Source organism: Rhinopithecus roxellana, chromosome 19, assembly GCF_007565055.1.
Source record: "Rhinopithecus roxellana isolate Shanxi Qingling chromosome 19, ASM756505v1, whole genome shotgun sequence".
Classification (NCBI taxonomy): Eukaryota; Metazoa; Chordata; class Mammalia; order Primates; family Cercopithecidae; genus Rhinopithecus; species Rhinopithecus roxellana.
In genome coordinates, this window is record NC_044567.1 from 54004447 (window position 1) to 54023967 (window position 19521).

The window sequence follows — 19521 nt, forward strand, 5'->3', positions numbered from 1 at the left end:
GCCGGCTCATGAACTTTGAATAGATGGAATCATACAATATATATATATTTTTAGATTCTTCTACTCATCATGTTTTAAAGATGTATCCATGTCGTGTGAATCATCAGAGTTCAATCTTTTTCACTGCTGCATTGTATACCATTGAAATGATTATGCCGCAGTTGACTTATTCCTTCTGCTGATGCGCATTTGGGTTGTTCAGTTTTAGCTACTATGACTGAAGCCTCTTTGAAAATTCTTATATACATCTTTTGCTGGACATTTGTTTTCACTTATTTTGGGTACTTCAGGAGCAAAATTTCTGTGCTGTAGACTGGGTAAATACTAAAACGTTGGGAACTGCCAACAGTTCGCAAAGCAGTTTTATTCTTTTACAGTCTTACTAGCAATATATGAGGGTGTTAATTGTTCCACATCCTTGCTAACCTTTGATATTCTCAATCTGTTGTTTCTAACATTTGATATTCTGATGGGTATGTAGTAGTATCTTATTATGATTTTAATTTGCATTTCCCTGATGAATAATAATGTTGAATATGTTTTCATATGCTTATTGTCGGCCTCAAGACTTTCATTAGAGATGTTTTTTTGGTTTATATTGTCTTCATTTTCCCTTCTCAAATATTTATTTTAATGGTCTATTCAGACATTGTATATATAATTGAGCTAGCTTTTGCAGTTTGTCTTTGGTTAGAAAAGTCTTATTCTGATTTTTAAATTTACTTGAGACGTTCTAGAAAGATTTAAAATATCCTTTGTGATTATATTCTTTTTAAAAGTGTCTGCCATGTAACAGTTTCTCACTTAATGTTAGCTTTTAAATTTTAATTATTATTTTTTTGAGACAGACTCTCACTCTGTCACCCAGGCTGGAGTGCACTGGTGCAATCTCGGTTCACTGCAACCTCCACCACCTCCTGGGTTGAAGCGATTTTCCTGCCTCAGCCTCCCCAGTAGCTGGGATTACAGGCGTCCTTCACCACACTCAGCTAATTTTTGTATTTTTAGTAGAGACAGGGTTTCACCATGTTGGCGAGGCTGCTCTTGAACTTCTGACCTCAGGTGATCCACCTGCCTCGGCCTCCCAAAGTTCTGGGATTACAGGCGTGAGCCACCACGTCCACCCAGCTTTTATTATTTTTATTGCAAGAATTTTCATTACAACCTTGCAATAGTGAAAAATTAGAAAAACATAAATATTTATCAATAAGGGACTGATTAAACTGTGGAAGATCCACAGTCTAGGATTGTATAGCATGAAGTTAAGAATGAAGGCATTCTATTGGTGGTAGTAAGACGAGGTCTTCTAGATGTATTGTTTCATAAAAAAAGGAAACTTCAGAATTATATAAATAGAATGACACTATGTTTCAAAATCAGTATATATATAAATAGAATGACACTATGTTTCAAAATCAGAATATATATAGAATGACACTATGTTTCAAAATCAGAATATATAAATAGAATGACACTATGTTTCAAAATCGGAATATATATAAATAGAATGACACTATGTTTCAAAATCAGAGCGAAAGAGCAAAAGTGAAGGAAAGAGCAAGAGATTCAACTGATAATTGGGATGGCAGTGGAGGTTGATTTGGGTGGTAGTCAAGGAGAACTTTATCTTTAACTCTGAATTTTTACAATAAAAATGGTTGACATAGTATCTAGGAAAAGAATTTAAATTTTTTTTTTTTTTTTTTTTTTTTTTTTTTTTTTTTTTTTTTTTTTTTTTTTGAGACGGAGTCTCGCCCTGTCGCCCAGGCTGGAGTGCAGTGGCCGGATCTCAGCTCACTGCAAGCTCTACCTCCTGGGTTCACACCATTCTCCTGCCTCAGCCTCCAGAGTAGCTGGGACAATGGGCGCCCGCCACCTCGCCCGGCTAGTTTTTTGTATTTTTTTTTTAGTAGAGACAGGGTTTCACCGTGTTAGCCAGGATGGTCTTGATCTCCTGACCTCGTGATCCGCCCGTCTCGGCCTCCCATAGTGCTGGGATTACAGGCTTGAGCCACCACGCCCGGCCAGAATTTAAATTTTTAAAAGCCACTTAAAAAATAACTGGATCTTGAAGTGTCTTCAGGAGGAGTCTGCAGGGGCATCCAACAACAGCTCTTTAAGATCCTCCCCTGGGCTGGGTGCGGAGGCTCACGCCTGTAATCCCAGCACTTTGGAAGGCCCAGGCAGGGGTATCACTTGAGGCCAGGAGTTCGAGACCAGCCTGGTCAACCCCGTCTCTAGTAAAGAAAATACAAAACATTAGCCGGGTGTGGTGGCAGGCGCCTGTAATCCTGGCTATTTGGGAGACTGAGGCGGGAGAATCGCTTGAATCCAGGAGGCGGTGGTGTAGTGAGCTGAGATCGCGCCACTGCACTCCAGCGTGGGCACCAGAGCCAGACATTATCTCAAAAAAAAAAAAAAATAAAATAAAATAAAATAAAGCATCCATTGCTTCTCAAGCTTCCCGTCCAATCACTGGTTCCTGCTAGTCACACTCTTTCTTCTCCCTCTTCACAAATTATTTCCCTACCTTCATTTGCCGTCTTTTCATTTACCCAAAATTTAAAAGTAGAATCTATCTCACACATTCAGACAACACAGAAATGAATTTAACCTACTATGTATCCATCACTACAGTAAACACGTTGTCATATTTACTTCAGGTCTAATTTCTTATTTAACAACAAATAAGCCAGAGTACATCGAAATTAATAGTGCTTTGGAAAGCCAAAAAACAAGGTTTTTTCTGTAACTGTTATTATGAAAATGCCATTGAGCCAGATTCGCCCTCAGGCCTCTTGGGGTGCAGCCCTCCATCTGAGCACCCTTTTCAGAGCGCTCTTGACCTCTTTGTTGCGAAGGCTGTAGATGAAAGGGTTCAAGGTCGGCGTGATGACCGCGTAGACCACACCAGCCAGGCGGTCGTAGCGGGCCAAGTAGGCAGACGACGGCCGGAAATACACGGAGAGGACGGAGCCGAAGAAAAGCGCCACCGCCACCAGGTGGGCCCCGCAGGTGGAGAAGACGCGGCGCCGGCCGCCGGCCGAGCGCAAGCGGAGCACCACGCGTAGGATACGCGCGTAGGAGAGGAACACAAGAAGCAGCGGGGCCAACACCACGGCCAGGCCCTCGGAAAAGATGGCCGTCTCCGCGGCGGACGTGTCCGAGGTCGCCAAGCTCAGCATTACCGCCATGTCGCAAAAGAAGTGGCGCACGGGGGCGGCGCGCGGGTGGGAAAGCGCGGAGAGGAGCAGCGTGTGCAGCAGCGAGTGCAGGTGCGTCACGGCCCACGACGCACGCACCAGCGTGGCGCAGCGCCATGGCGTCACCAGCGCGCCGTAGCGCAGGGGCCGGCACACCGCCGTCGCGCGGTGGTAGGACGTGGCCGCCAGGAGGTAGGTCTCGGTGATGCCCAGAGCCACGAAGAAGTACATCTGGGCGAAGCACGCCTGGAAGGATATGTCCTGGCCCGGGTGGAGCAGGCCGGCCAGCAGCCCGGGGACCGTGACGGTGGTAAAGCAGACGTCCACGAGGTTCAGGTGACCCAAGAAGTAATACATGGGGGAGCAGAGGGCCCCGCCGCACCTCACCAGCACCACCATGCTCAGGTTGCTCAGGGCGTTGAGCAGATAGATGCCAAGGAACAGCAGCGGGTGGGCGTCTGTTCCTTCCACCAGGCCGAGGAGGAGGAACACGGGGGCAGATGTGAGGTTGGTCGGAGCCATGGAGAGGACTGACAGGTGGAAATGCCGAGGGGAGGGAGGAGGCAGCCGGCCGAAATTCTAGAACTCCGGATGGACTTCCTGCATGTTGAAGTTCCAGATATACATTTTAATATATATGTTTATAAATATATACATTTCTGCTTGCTAAATGGATTGAAAATCACTTTGATCATCCAATAATCTTAATTTTATGAAGAAACGGATTCTCAAGAGTATTCTAGCATAGTGGGTAACTCTCAAACTTTGGTGTAGGTCAGACCTGCTTTGAATCCTGGCTCTACCAAAAGGTGTTGCGACCTCCCTGAGCCTCATTTTCTTCTTCTTTAATGAGGAAAATACTAGTAGCTATCCACGGAATTGGTTGTTGGATACAGTGAATAAGTTTATAATACTTGGCACAGTGCCTGGCATAGAATAAGCCCTCAAAACTCCTCTATCATCTATCTATCCAAACTCCTCTATCTATCTATCTAAACTCTTCTATCCATCTATCCCTACTATCTATGTGATCTATGTATCATCTGTGTAATCTATCTAACATCTATCTGCTTAATCATCATTATTTGTTTAAACAATTAGGAGCAGAATTCGGACCCAGGCCATTTGAATACCAGTCAAAATTTTATCATAAAGCACCTTACTACATTCAGCATTCATTTGTTGACTGCACATTGTATGGTTGTTCAGGAATTGACAAGTTTTTTTTTGGGGGGGGGGTAAAGAATCGTATAGTTAATATTTTAGGCTTGTGGTCCATATAGTCTTGTTGCAACAACTCAGCTCTGAAGTTGCAGTGCAAAAGCATCCATCAACAAAAAGTAAACAAATGGCCACAGTACTGTTCCAATAAAACTTTATTAACAAAACAGTTGGTGGTCTGGATTTGGACAATTTGCTGACCCCTGTACTAGATACATACTGTAGAGAGCAGGAAGATGAATGAGTCTTAGCTTCTGCCCCCGAACAGTTTGACCTGCAGTAGCTTGCAGCATGTTTAATACTTTATTAATTTTATGAACCAAGTGGAAGTAAATTATTCTTCCTAGAAAAATTTGGGAAGAATTCCAAGAATAGGTGAGACTTGAACTGGGTCTTGGAGATTGAATCAGGTTCACCAAACAGACATGATGTTATGTGGGACAGGGAGGGCGTTCCAGACTGAATGAAGAGATTGTGTGGGGTTGTTGGCAGAGGAGGTATGGAGTGGAGAGAGTAAAACATCCACACATGACACTGGGAAAGGCTTGTCCTTGCTTTCCTCAGTGCACAAAATCAGCTGGACAAAACGCTTCTAAATTTCTCAGTTAACCAAGTGACTTCAGTTACCTCAGAAACAATGCACTCATTTTGTCCCCCATTTAATCTCTTCCTTAAAACACCACATCCTTTTCTCCCATTGCTCCAAGGTTTCTAGCAGTGTTCAACCAATCTAGCACACCTACCCTTTGCCAGGAAAGCTCCAGGCTTTGGTGAAATCCTGGAGGATGGACTAAGTCAGGTCTTAGCAGGGAAGCTCCTTGCAGGAAGGAGCTGCATCTCACTGTCTTGTCCAGTGATCTGTATGCAATATTTATTCAATAAATATTTGTTGAGTGAAGCTTTTGGAAGAGCAATGAGTGAAAACAGAGGTGAAGGGAGCGTGAAGGAGAAAGGGTGATGGACAAACTCCAGGGCAAACTGGAGTTTGTCAGCTTCCTAGGGTAACCAGATATATAACATTTTTTATATTTTGCTGCTTCTGTATCATTGTCACCCGGTCGGTGTCCCAGGGAAATCATCTGCTATGCCCCTTCCAACCCCGCCACTTGCCCCAGTATAGAGTAGTAGCATCAGAGAGCCAGGACCTTGGCACCCCTCCGATCCATTCTCTTCAGATACAGGATTCTTCTCAGCTGACTCCTAACCCTTATTCCCCAGCTCCTCTTAGGCAGGTCGTATGATGCAGTGAAAAGAGCACTAGCTTTAGAGCCACGTGGATTTTCATCCTGATTGGCTGTGGAAACATGGACCCACTTCATGTCCTCTTCAGTCTCCTCATCTATAATGGGGATATTGAGTCCTCTCTTACATGGTTGATGTCAAGATTAAAGAGGCAACACATGTACAGGCACGTAGCAGAGAACGGATGCTAATAGATGTTAGTTCCTTCTTCCTCAGCTTCTAATGGCTTCTGTCTCTTCCATGATGGATGGCTTCTTGAGATAGGCCAGTCCAGCGCTGGAGGACTGTAGTTAAATTAAGTCTTTTTCTGAATCTCAACTGAAGTCCACTTTCCTGTAACTTCTATAAATGATTCCAGTTTTGGCCCGAGAGCTACACGTCAAGCCTGCTTCCTCTGTGGCTTTTCACATAGTGGCCAAAGGCATCTATTCTATTGCTCTTTTCTTCAACCCAAGCACCCCTGGTACCTTAGATCTTTTCTTATAGAACCATATTTTTAGGTCCTTTTCCATTCTGGTCACTCTCTGCTTTGTCCACGTTAACAGGAGTTGGACACAATGCTCTAGCCATGTGACAGCTCAGCCATACAATTCGTGCCCCTTTATTGAGTGTCTGCTCTGAGTCCAGCATTGTGTTGGGCCCTGGGGCTCTAGAGAAAGGTCAGTCATTGTCCTTAACCTTCATCTAGGCACAATGTAAAAAGCACTACACTAACTGCATGAACAAAGTGGGGGTGGTTTCCTCTGCTAGACGATTTGGAGAAGATTCCAAAGAATAAGTGGAATTCGAGTTGCGTTTGGGAGAATGAGTAGGAGATCACCAGTTATACAGATGCTTGGAAGTGGAAAGGGCATTTCAGGCAGGGGAAAGAGAATGTGAAGGTATAGGAAGATGTTTTGTGGGTTGGTTAGAGCTAAAATGTGGCCTCTTCTTCCCTAGTGCTGTAAGGCAGAGTAGATGGACGTGGGGTCAGGGAGGAAAATAGGACATGAGGAAAAGAAGATAGCAGAGAAATGTTGGGTTCTCTCACCTGAAGGACAGCATGCCAGAACTCAGTACTGTCTGCAGAAATTGTTGACTGGTCTCCCTCCCAGCCAGAGGTACCCAGTCTTTTTTTTTTTTTTTTTTTTGAGACGGAGTCTCGCTTTGTCGCCCAGGCTGGAGTGCAGTGGCCGGATCTCAGCTCACTGCAAGCTCCGCCTCCCGGGTTCACGCCATTCTCCTGCCTCAGCCTCCCGAGTAGCTGGGACTACAGGCGCCCGCCACCTCGCCCGGCTAGTTTTTTGTATTTTTTTAGTAGAGACGGGGTTTCACCGTGTTCGCCAGGATGGTCTCGATCTCCTGACCTCGTGATCCGCCCGTCTCAGCCTCCCAAAGTGCTGGGATAACAGGCTTGAGCCACCGCGCCTGGCCTACCCAGTCTTGAAGGCAAATGCGTTGTCATCCATCTCAGCCCAGAGACTTCAGTGGGTTTCCTGTGGGCTGAGACAGAAGCTGTATATAGAGAACGCCATAGCTATAAGGGCTCTGGGAATTCCTGAGCCATGCTTTTCCCACTCAACTTTACTTTCCTGCTAGTTTCCCTCTTGCCTACTGGATGCAGGGCTGAGCCGTTTGCACTCATACGAATATCCCATTGCCCGTTAGATGGAGTGCCCATGGCTCAGCCACCCACCTGAAGCTTTCCAGTACAGCCCCCACCTTCTCACCTGCCTTCCCTGTATGCTCCTCCCTACCTGAAATACTCTTCCTACCCTATCCCAGTACCCAGCCCAGCTCCACTTCCTCCAAGAAACCCCACCTCCTTTCTTGACTCCCCAGCCCACATGAACACTTCACTCCTGTTTCTTGTACCTCTCATTGGGAACTTGGCTCTCATTTGCTGGTCTAAAGTGAGGATTTCTTTTTTTGTTTTTTGTTTTTGTTTTTGTTTTTTCTGTAATGCTCATCTTCCCTGCCAGATGGTAAGACTTCTGAAGACAAATGTTTATTTGTCTTTCTTCATCTGACCTCAGGCTCTGCACAGGGTTTTGTCCTCACTTTCCTGACAAAGTCAGGGAAGGCTCCACAGAAGAGGTGGCGTTTGAGCAGGGCGAGCTTGAAGGACAAGGCATTCAGTGGGCAGGTAGGAGTGGGGGGGAATTCTAGAAAGAATTCCTTTCCACGTACAAAGGAAATACAAGAGAAACTCCAGGAAGCTTCTTAACCTCTTTGAGCTTCATTTTTTTTCTCTCCAAAAGTAGGATAAAAATACCATCCTCACAGTTTGCTTACAAACACTTTGCAAATAGTAGGTGCTTCATAAATGTCAGTTTCCTTCCCCATCTCCTGATGACTTCAGGCGATAGGGAGATCTGTTGACTGAGTTTGTGTCAGCTCCTGTTGAAACACGTGGCACAGGGCTGGGCTCCCTGGATGCTGAGCTGCTGTTGTGGACACATAGCCCTTTCCTGAGGCCCAGGTAAGGCAGGTGTCTGCTTTGAATTGAGCAGGAAGGATTGATTATTTAAGATCACAAAATGAGGCAGGGATGCTTAGGATCGAGAGTTAAAAAAAAAAAAACCCTGTGTTTGAGGCAGCTCACTGCCTTCAACTCCATGCTGAAATGGTCATTTTTGGAGCACACATTCAGATGCCCCAAGACACGGAAGTGCAAAGGGATACATGCTTGCACACAGACACGCAGGGATGTATCCCGATATATCCAGACACACAGACGTGCCAGAGACACACGCACACCCACCGGGACGGGAGTATATGAACATGGGCACACACGGTCCCTTACAGACATAGACACCTACACAGATCCATGCACTAGAGGAAAACATGAGTCATGTATGCCATATACACAGGCAGCACCCAGCAAAGACGCCCTGCCCCCAAACAAATGCCAGAGACATAGAAACCTCAACAGATACCCCCAGACACACTGAGGCACACACGTGAGTCTGCATGCAAACATCCACATACTGGTTCCCTCCTTCCTCTTGCTCTCTTGCCTGAAGTCTACCTGCCTCAACAGAGTGGAGAGTGGACAGTGGTAAACAGGGAAACCATCACTGGCCCCCACGCGCTCAGGCCTGGGGGTTTCTATCCAATTCCTTAAATCCAGTCTCTTCTTGGCCAGCCCAGATTCTTCTCTTGATGGTGTGCCCAGTAACTTTCTCTTCAACCACAGTCAGTCCTGGATGAGCCCTTTCTATTCCAAGGACCTCTTCTGCTCCTCTACTTCCCTCTGCCAACTTCTTACTCATTTGTTTTCAATAATGTATTCAAAAATCTTAACTCTTGTATCTACTCCGTGCCAGGCAGGTACTTGAGCACTGGTGGGGGAGGCACTCAAAGACGAGTAAGACAAAGTCAAAGAGCTCACCATTCTATCTTGGTATCAGGCAGCTGGCAATGATTCCTAGATATCATTCCACCCAACACCCATGTCATAGACAGGAAAAGCAGCACCCGGAGAACGGTGTCTGCAGTTGCTCAGTGATCGGGGATGAGCCAGAGTCCACATCCTGTGCTCCGAACCCATCTATGGTTCATCCACTTCCCCGTGCTGCCTGCCACGTGTTGGAAGGTCATTCTCGTGTACTGCTGTCCCTCAGACACTTGATTTACTCCCCTTCCCTTTCTGCCACGATTCTTCTGCTTCCTCCCAGCAAGTCTGCAAGCATGAACGAGCTCTGCCTCCACAGCTCACCCACAGAGGCTGATCTGCTTCAGGCAGAGGGGGAGTTACAGCAAGTGCGCCCTGGAGAGGAAGATTGGCCTCAGCAGCCAAAGGCAGGAGGAGTGGCCTGTAGTCTGGGAGGAGAGGGGCCACCCACTAATTGATTAGCTTGGAAATTCCGTGGAGAGCTATGGTGGCCTCTGAAACCGCCGGCCCCTTGAGGACTCCTCAGTCCTCAGCCAGCGCAGCCTCCCCTGCCCTCTTGTGCTAGAAAACTGAGTAGGAGAGGGGGCATCGAGGTGTGTGGGAACCCGGAACTGAGGTAGATGCCTCTCAGTGTGGTGACTGGCCGTGCTGGTCTACTGTGCTCAGAGGATGATGCCATCCCTCCCCTGCCCCCTTCTAAGCAGGATGGCATGTGAGGGATTGGGTGTGTTAGTGACCCTGGTCTCTTCTCCCTGGTTTTTCCCACCCTGAGCTACAACCATCACCCCTGCAGCTGCGACCTCACCATGTGATTCCTCTGCTCGGGGAAGAGCTCTTCCTCCTAGTTCCACTGTGCACAGTGAAGTGGAGCTGGGGGTGCCCTTCCCTGAGCTCCTGGCCTGCCTCAGCCCTGAGGTCCCACCTCACCCAGAAGCTGGGGGAGGAGAGGAAGGGCTGGAATTGCCAGCAGATTTGTTCCAGGACAGTAGGTTCAGGGATCACGGCAGCTGAGCCTCACACCCCATGTGGAGCTGCTCTTGATGGGCTTCAGGGTTGGTGCTCTCTGTCACTCCGTTGCTCAGGTTGGAGTTACGGGGATCTCAGCCTTGTCCAGCTGGTGCCAGAGCAAAACGACTTCTGTTCCTTGTTCTGAAGCCTTTTGACTGTCCTGTCCTTTTTGGCCTCAGCAAAGCAGCCCTCCTGGATCTGGAAGGGCCGACCTAACTTCCCAGGCTGGACCAATTTCTGTCCTGAAGACAATCTCGTTCTCTCATGTTTCCTTTCTCCACATGGGCATGCCTTTTCATTCTTGTGGAACTGATAGTCGCTTCCCATGGAATGAACTTCTCCAGCTTGACTGTTCATTCACTTGAAAACATTTACTCAGAATATGGGGTCCCAGCCTTGTTGATCTCCAGGGGGTGTCAGAGAAGTGGAATGAGTGAGATATTCAAGTCCCCACTGGCTTTGGACCCTAGGTGAGGCATTTCTCCCTTGTGAGTCTCAGCTTTCTCCCTGGTAAATTGAGAGGAGTAAACTGATGACCCTTTCATGTTTGAGGGTATAAAGTTTGAGGATGGACATTTCATAGTTAACAGACTGGGGAGAGAAGACTTGGGCATAGTGAGTTACAGTGTTTGGCAGTAAGTGCCCTAGGAGTTGAAACAAAACTGCACCTGTGGCCTGAGTGTTCAGGGAGAACTTCCGGGGAGAAGTGGTATTTAAACCAAGAAGAAAAGTGGGAGGGTTTGGGCGTGTGGGAAGCACGTGGGAACCACAGTTTATGCAGAAGTGATAGTGGTGGCCCGCCTGGAGCAGCCGCTGCGGGGATGCCAGCTGCAGCAGGGGAGGCGCGGCCAGGGCTGCGTGCTCTGTGGAGCTGGCGGGGGGCCGGGAGGCCAACACAGAGAAAGGCAGTTGTAAGAGATGGAGCAAAAGTGAGTCCTAGAGACTGTTTGATCCTCCAAACTGATAGGCAAGGTGGCTGCTACTGCTCTTCCCATTATAGCCTCTTGGGAAACAGGGAACATTCCCTCCAGATGGCTCAGCATGAAGTCTAGGCTTCACTCTGGTTGGGTCGACTTGGGTCAGATTCCCTTTCCTAAAGCTGTAACTGGAGGATTTGGTATACTGCTGAGCCAGATCTGGTGTGCAGCCCCACCCAAAGCTCATAAACTGAAGGAGGATTGAAGACATAGTGCCTCAAAGTGATATCGGAGTGTGGTTATATAGGGGGTTTGAGGGATTTGGGGAATGGTCAAGGAAAAGGAAATGACTATAAGTGACAGTACTGCATACAAACTTTATTAAGGGAAGTGGTCAGGTTTGCAGGCAAAGAAATCCTTTTCCTGGAGGAGGGCAAGAGAACTCCCAGAAGAGAAGGGAATTAGAGAGGGACTTTTGTGTCTAGATGATACTGTCTAGCTATATGGTGGGGAATCTCTGGGTCAGAGGCTCCAAGGGACAGTAGTGGCCTGGAGTCTTACAACCACAAGGCTGTCTTATCTGTGGTTGGCAGATGCTGAGTGAGTTTTTACAGGACACGCAAAGCAGGAAGGCCCTAAATTGCTGAAAATCATCTTCAGGGTATTTTTATTTAAAAATAATTAGATGAAAAAAATTTGAATTTGGTGCCCACAGGCTTTTCAGCTCACAAGTCTCAGCCTGCAGTGAAGAAATAGGCCACTTAGAGGTCAATACACAGACATCATCTTTGGCTCATTTATACACATGCTGCATAAAGGAGGGCAGTGCCATGCAGCCGAATATCCTGCTGCAAATGCACTGATGTGGCAATACGGTACTCCTGTATATCACTGAGTGGACAAATAAAAACAAGGCAAATGACACTAAGATGTATTGCAAGTCATGGATTAAAATGAGAAAAATTCCTAGACAAAGTCAAATCACAAACCCCTCCTTCTGCTTCTTTGATGACATAGGTTGCCCAGGGTGATGGGACAGCGTTTCAAGTGTTGGATGGCTTGAGTCTAGGTTACTTGAACAAATAATGAGGCAAAGGGGCTGGGGGAGATGGAGTTACCTTCTGCCAAAGCATGTGGGCTATGTCAGGGAGGTGTGGAGGCTTGATGAAAACTAGACTACTGTTAAAAATGGGAATAGGGCAATATGACACTAAGCAAGCTTTCATCTAATGAACACTCCTGTCCAATACAGTGCTGATCACTCCTGGGTGTACTCCCTCCAAACTTGTTTTTTTCCCCACTTCCCACCCAGAACATGAATTATTCAATTTGTGGCTTAGTTTTCTTCATGAAATGCCTTTGAACGTTGGAAAGAAGTCATGGTTTCTAGTTTCTTTCTGTTTCCCAAAATGGATGCATGGCAGTAAGTGAAAGCAAGATGCAGCACATTAAAACCTCGGCATTCTCCAAAATGAGTTATTGGATGGGGCATACTGAGTTTGTTGGCCAATGAGTCAATTTCTTATTGTATTTGCATTAGAATTTCATATAAGTAGGTCCGTTCCAAGATGGCTGAATAGGAACAGCTCCGGTCTGCAACTTCCAGCATGAGCGATGCAGAAGACGGGTGATTTCTGCATTTCCAACTGAGGTACCTGGTTCGTCTCATTGGGACTGATTGGACAGTGAGTGCAGCCCATGGAGGATGCACCAAAGAAGGGTGGGGCATCGCCTCACCCAGGAGTGCAAGGGGTCAGGGGATTTCCCTTTCCTAACCAAGGGAAGCCATGACAGACTGTACCGGGAAAATCAGGACACTGTCACCTAAATATTGCACTTTTCCAATGGTCTTAGCAAACAGCACACCAGGAGATTATATCCTGTGCATGGCTCAGTGCGTCCCATGCCCACGCCACTTGCTCACTGCTAGTGCAGCAGTCTGAGATCGAACTGCAAGGTGGCAGTCCTGGCTGGGGGAGGGGCGTCCACCACTGCTGAGGCTACAGTAAGTAAACAAAGCGGCCTGGAAGCTCTAACTGGGTGGAACCCACCACAGCTCAATGAGGCCCACCTGCCTCTGTAGACTCCACCTCTTGGGGCAGGGCATAGCTGAACAAAAGGCAGCAGAAACTTCTGCAGATTTAAACGTCCCTGTCTGACAGCTCTGAAGAGAGCAGTGGTTCTCCCAGCATGGTGTTTGAGCTCTGAGAATGGACAGACTGCTTCCTCAAGTGGGTCCCTGACCCCCACGTAGCCTAACTTGGAGACACCTCCCAGTAGGGACCGACTGACACCTCATACAGCCAGGTGCCCCTCTGGAATGAAGCCTCCAGAGGAAGGATCAGGCAGCAATATTTGTTGTTCTGCAATATTTGCTGTTCTGCAGCCTCCACTGGTGATACCCAGGCAAACAGGGTCTAGAGTGGACCTCCAGCAAACTCCAACACACCTGCAGCTGAGGGACCTGACTGTTAAAAGGAAAACTAACAAACAGAAAGGAATAACATCAACATCAACAAAAAGGACATCCACACCAAAACCCCATCTGTAGGTCACCGTCATCAAAGACCAGAGGTAAGTAAAACCACAAAGATGGGGAGAAATCAGAGCAGAAAAGCTGAACATTCTGAAAACCAGAGTGCCCCTTCTCTTCCAAAGGATTGCAGCTCCTCACCAGCAGCAGAACATAGCTGGATGGAGAATGACTTTGACAAGTTGACAGAAGTAGGCTTCAGAAAGTTGGTAATAACAAACTTCTCTGAGTTAAATGAGGGTGTTTGAACCCATTGCAAGGAAGCTAAAAACCTTGAAAAAAGATCAGACAAATGGCTAACTAGAATAAACAATGTAGAGAAGACCTTAAATGACCTGATGGAGCTGAAAACCATGACACGAGAACTACGTGACGCATGCACAAGCCTTAGTAGATGATTTGATCAAGAGGAAGAAAGGGTATCAGTGATTGAAGATCAAATGAATGAAATGAAGTGAGAAGAGAAGTTTAGAGAAAAAAGAGTAAAATGAAATGAACAAAGCCTCCGAGAAATATGGGACTATGTGAAAAGACCAAATCTACATTTGATTGATGTACCTGAAAGTGACGGGGAGAATGGAACCAAGCTGGAAAACACTCTTCAGAGTAGTATCCAGGAGAACTTCCCCAAACTAGCAGGGCAGACTAACATTCAAATTCAGGAAATACAGAGAACACCACAAAGATACTCTTCAAGAAGAGCAACCCCAAGACACATTATTGACAGATTCACGAAAGTTGAAATGAAGGAAAAAATGTTAAGGGCAGCCAGAGAGAAAGGTCGGGTTATCCACAAAGGGAAGCCCATCAGACTAACAGCGGATCTCTTGGCAGAAACTCTACAAGCCAGAAGAGAGTGGGGGCTGATATTCAACATTCTTTTTTTTTTTTTTTTTTTTCTTTTGAGATGGAGTCTCGCTCTGTCACCCAGGCTGGAGTGCAGTGGCGCGATCTTGGCTCACTGCAAGCTCTGCCTCCTGGGTTCCCGCCATTCTCCTGCATCAGCCTTCCGAGTAGCTGGGACTACAGGTGCTCGCCACCACACTTGGCTAATTTTTTTTGTATTTTTAGTAGAGATGAAGTTTCACCATGTTAGCCAGGATGGTCTTAATCTCCTGACCTCTTGATCTGCCCGCCTTGCCTCCCAAAGTGCTGGGATTACAGGCGTGAGCCACCATGCCTGGCCTCAACATTCTTAAAAGAACTTTCAACTCAGAATTTCATATCTAGACAAACTAAGCTTCATAAGTGAAGGAGAAATAAAATCCTTTCCAGACAAGCGAATGCTGATAGATTTTGTCACCACCAGGTCTGCCCTACAAGACCTCCTGAAGGAAGCAGTAAACATGGAAAGGAACAACCGGTACCAGCCACTGCAAAAACATGCCAAATTGTAAAGACCATTGATGCTAGGAAGAAACTGCATCAACTAATGGGCAAAATAACCAACTAACATCATAATGACAGGATCAAATTCACACATAACATTATTAACTTTAAATGTAAATGGGATAGATGCCTCAATTAAAAGCCATAGACTGGCAAATTGGATAAAGAGTCAAGACCCATCAGTGAGTTGTATTCACGAGACCCATTTCACTTGCAGAGACACACACAGGTTCAAAATAAAGGGATGGAAGAAGATCTACCAAGCAAATGAAAAGAAAAAAACAAAAAAGCAGGGGTTGCAATCCTAGTCTCTGATAAAACAGACTTTAAACCAACAAAGATCAAAAGAGAAAAGGCCATTACATATTGGTAAAGAGGTCAATTCAACAAGAAGAGCTAGCTATCCTAAATATATATGCACCTAATACAGGAGCACCCAGATTCATACAGCAAGTCCTGAGAGACATGCAAAGAGACTTAGACTCCCACACAATAATAATGGGAGACTTTAACACTCCACTGTCAACATTAGACAGAAGGTTAGCAAGGATATCCAGGACTTGAACTCAGCCCTGCACCAAGCAGACCTAATAGACATCTACAGAATTCTCCGCTCCAAATCAACAGAATATACATTCTTCTCAGCACCACATTGCGCTTATTCCAAAATTGACCACATAGTTGGAAGTAAAGCACTCCTCAGCAAATGTACAAGAACAGAAACCACAGCAAACTGTCTCTTAGACCACAGTGCAATCAAATTAGAACTCAGGATTGAGAAACTGATTCAAAACCACACAACTACATGGAAACTGAGCAACCTGCTCCTGAATGACTACTGGGTAAATCATGAAATTAAGGCAGAAATAAAGATGTTCTTTGAAACCAATGAGAACAAAGACACAATGTATCAGAATCTCCGGGACACATTTAAAGCAGTGTGTAGAGGGAAATTTATAGTACTAAATGCCCACAAGAGAAAGCAAGAAAGATATAAAATCTACACTCTGACATCACAATTAAAAGAACTAGAGAAGCAAGAGCAAACAAATCCAAAAACTAGCAAAAGGCAAGAAACAACTAAGATCAGAGCAGAACTGAAGGAGATAGAGACACAAAAAACCCTTCAAAAATCAATGAATCCAGGAGCTGCTTTTTGAAAAGATCAACAAAATTGATAGACTGCTAGCAAGGCTAATAAAGAAGAGGAGAGAAGAATCACATAGATGCAATAAAAAAACGATAACGGGGATATCACCACCAATCCCACAGAAATACTACCATCAGAGAATACTATAAACACCTCTGTGCAAATAAACTAGAAAATCTAGAAGAAATGGGTAAATTCCTGGACACACGCACCTTTCCAAGACTAAACCAGGAAGATGTTGAATCTCTGAATAGACCAATAACAGGCTCTGAAATTAAGGCAATAATTAATAGCCTACCAACCAAAAAAAGTCCAGGACCAGACGGATTCACACCAAATTCTATCAGAGGTACAAAGAGGAACTGGTACCATTCCTTCTGAAACTATTCCAATAAATAGAAAAAGAGGGAATCCTCCCTAACTCATTTTATGAGGCCAGCATCATCCTGATACCAAAGCCTGGCAGAGACACAAAAAAAGAGAATTTTAGACCAATATCCCTGATGAACAGCAATGCAAAAATCCTCAATAAAATACTGGCAAACTGAATGCAGCAGCACATCAAAAAGCTTATCCACCATGATCAAGTGGGCTTCATCCCTGGGATGCAAGGCTGGTTCAACATACACAAATCAGTAAACGTAATCCATCACATAAACAGAACCAAAAACAGAAACAACATAATTATCTCAATAGATGCAGAAAAGTCCTTTGACAAAATTCAACAGCCCTTCATGCTAAAAACTCTCAATAAGCTAGTTATTGATGGAACGTACCTCAAAATAATAAGAGCTATTTATGACAAATTCACAGCCAGTATCATTCTGAATGGGCAAAAACTGGAAGCATTCCCTTTGAAAACTGGCACAAGACAGGAATGCCCTCTCTCACCACTCCTATTGAACAGAGTGTTAGAAGTTTTTTGCCAGGGCAATGAGGCAAGAGAAAGAAATCAAGGGTATTCAGTTAGGAAAAGAGGAAGTCAAATTGTCCCTGTTTGCAGGTGACATGATTGTATATTTAGAAAACCCCTTCATCTCAGCCCAAAAGCTCCTTAAGCTGATAAGCAACTTCAGCAAAGTCTCAGGATACAAAATCAGTGTGCAAAAATCACAAGCATTCTTATACACCAATAACAGACAAACAGAAAGCCAAATCATGAGTGAACTCCCATTCACAATTGCTACAAAGAGAATAAAATACTTAGGAATCCAACTTACAAGAGATGTGAAAGGCCTCTTCAAGGAGAACTACAAACTACTGCTCAACGAAATAAAAGAGGACACAAACAAATGGAAGAACATTCCATGCTCATGGATAGGAAGAATCAATATTGTGAAAATGGCCATACTGCCCAAGGTAATTTATAGATTCAATGCCATCCCCGTCAAGCTACCAATGACTTTCTTCACAGAATTAGAAAAAACTACTTTAAAGTTCATGTGGAACCAAAAAGGAGCCTGCATTGCCATGACAGTCCTAAGCAAAAGGAACAAAGCGGGACGCATCACGCTACCTGACTTCAAACTATACTGCAAGGCTACAGTAACCAAAACAGCATGGTACTGGTACCAAAACAGAGATGTAGACCAATGGAACAGAACAGAGGCCCAGAAATCACACCTCTACAACCATCTGATCTTTGATAAACCTGACAAAAACAAGAAATGGGGAAAGGATTCCCTATTTAATAAATGGTGCTGGGAAAACTGGCTAGCCATATGTAGAAAGCTGAAACTGGATCCCTTCCTTACACCTTACACAAAAATTAATTCAAGATGGATTAAAGACTTAAATGTTAGACCTAAAACCATAAAAGCCCTAGAAGAAAACCTAGACAGTACCATTCAGGACATAGGCATGGGCAAGCACTTCATGACTAAAACACCAAAAGCCATGGCAACAAAAGCCAAAATAGACAAATGGGATCTAATTAAACTCAAGAGCTTCTGTACAGCAAAAGAAACTACCATCAGAGTGAACAGGCAACCTACAGAATGGGAGAAAATTTTTCCCATCTACCCATCTGACAAAGAGCTAATATCCAGAATCTACAAAGAACTTAAACAAATTTACAACAAAAAAATCAACCCCATCAAAAAGTGGGCAAAGCATATGAACAGACACTTTTCAAAAGAAGACATTTATGCAGCCAACAGACACATGAAAAAATGCTCATCATCACTGGCCATCAGAGAAATGCAAATCAAAACCACAGTGAGATACCATCTCATACCAGTTAGAATGGCAATCATTAAAAAGTCAGGAAACAACAGGTGCTGGAGAGGATGGGGAGAAATAGGAACACTTTTACACTGTTGGTGGGAGTGTAAACTAGTTCAACCATTGTGGAAGATAGTATGGTGATTCCTCAGGGATCTAGAACTAGAAATACCATTTGACCCAGCAATCCCATCACTGGGTATATACCCAAAGGATTATAAATCATGCTATTATAAAGATACATGCACACGTATGTTTATTGTGGCACTATTCACAATAGCAAAGACTTGGAACCAACACAAATGTCCATCAATGACAGACTGGATTAAGAAAATGTGGCACATATACACCATGGAATACTATGCAGCCATAAAAAAGGATGAGTTCATGTCCTTTGTAGGGACATGGATGCAGCTGGAAACTATCATTCTCAGCAAACTATCGCCAGAACAGAAAACCAAACACTGCATGTTCTCACTGATAGGTAGAATTGAATAATGAGAACACTTGGACACAGGAAGGGGAACATCATACACTGGGGCCTGTTTTGGGGTAGGGGGAGGGGGAGGGATAGTATTAGGAGATATACCTAATGTAAATGATGAGTTAATGTGTGCAGCACACCAACACCAACATGGCACATGTATACATATGGAACAAACCTGCATGTTGTACACATGTACCCTAGAACATAAAGTATAATAATAATAATAGAAAATGTGGCACATCTACACCATGAAATACTATGCAACCGTAAAAAAAAGATGAGTTCATGTCCTTTGTAGGGACATGGATGAAGCTGGAAGCCATCATTCTGAGCAAACTATTGCAAGGACAGAAAACCAAACACTGCATGTTCTCACTCGTGTGGGAATTGAACAATGAGAACACATGGACACAGGGTGGGGAACATCACACACCGCGGTCTGTCGTAGTGTGGGGGGATGGGGGAGGGATAGCATTAGGAGAAACACCTAATGTAAACGACGGGTTCATGGGTGCAGCAAACCAACACGGCACATGTATACATGTGTAACAAACCTGCACATTGTGCACATGTACCCTAGAACGTAAGTATAAAAAAAAAAAGTGCAGATGAAAAAGTTCCGGAGAAGGATAGCGGTGAGGTTGCACAAAAAAGTGAATGTACTTCATGGTACTGAACTGTACACTTAAAATGGTTAAATGATACATTTTATGTTATGCATATTTTACTAAAATAAAAAAATGAAATTTAAAAAAATTTCATGTAAGGAAGT

At 44.9% G+C, this 19521-nt stretch overlaps 2 protein-coding genes across 2 annotated transcripts in view; one reads left to right on the forward strand and one right to left on the reverse strand.

Moving 5' to 3' along the window:
• Positions 1-2789: 2789 nt before the first annotated feature.
• On the reverse strand, positions 2790-3725 carry LOC104677254 (olfactory receptor 1L6-like). Its single transcript, XM_010382235.2, has one exon. It carries the CDS (start codon positions 3723-3725, stop codon positions 2790-2792), a length of 936 nt encoding a protein of 311 aa, XP_010380537.2.
• The window catches only part of LOC104677244 (olfactory receptor 3A1), a 44862-nt gene continuing 28759 nt past the window's right edge, over positions 3419-19521 (forward strand). The window contains exon 1 of the mRNA XM_030923741.1: positions 3419-3539. The gene's annotated coding sequence lies outside the window, so the exon portion shown is untranslated. The remainder of the gene's footprint in view (positions 3540-19521) is intronic.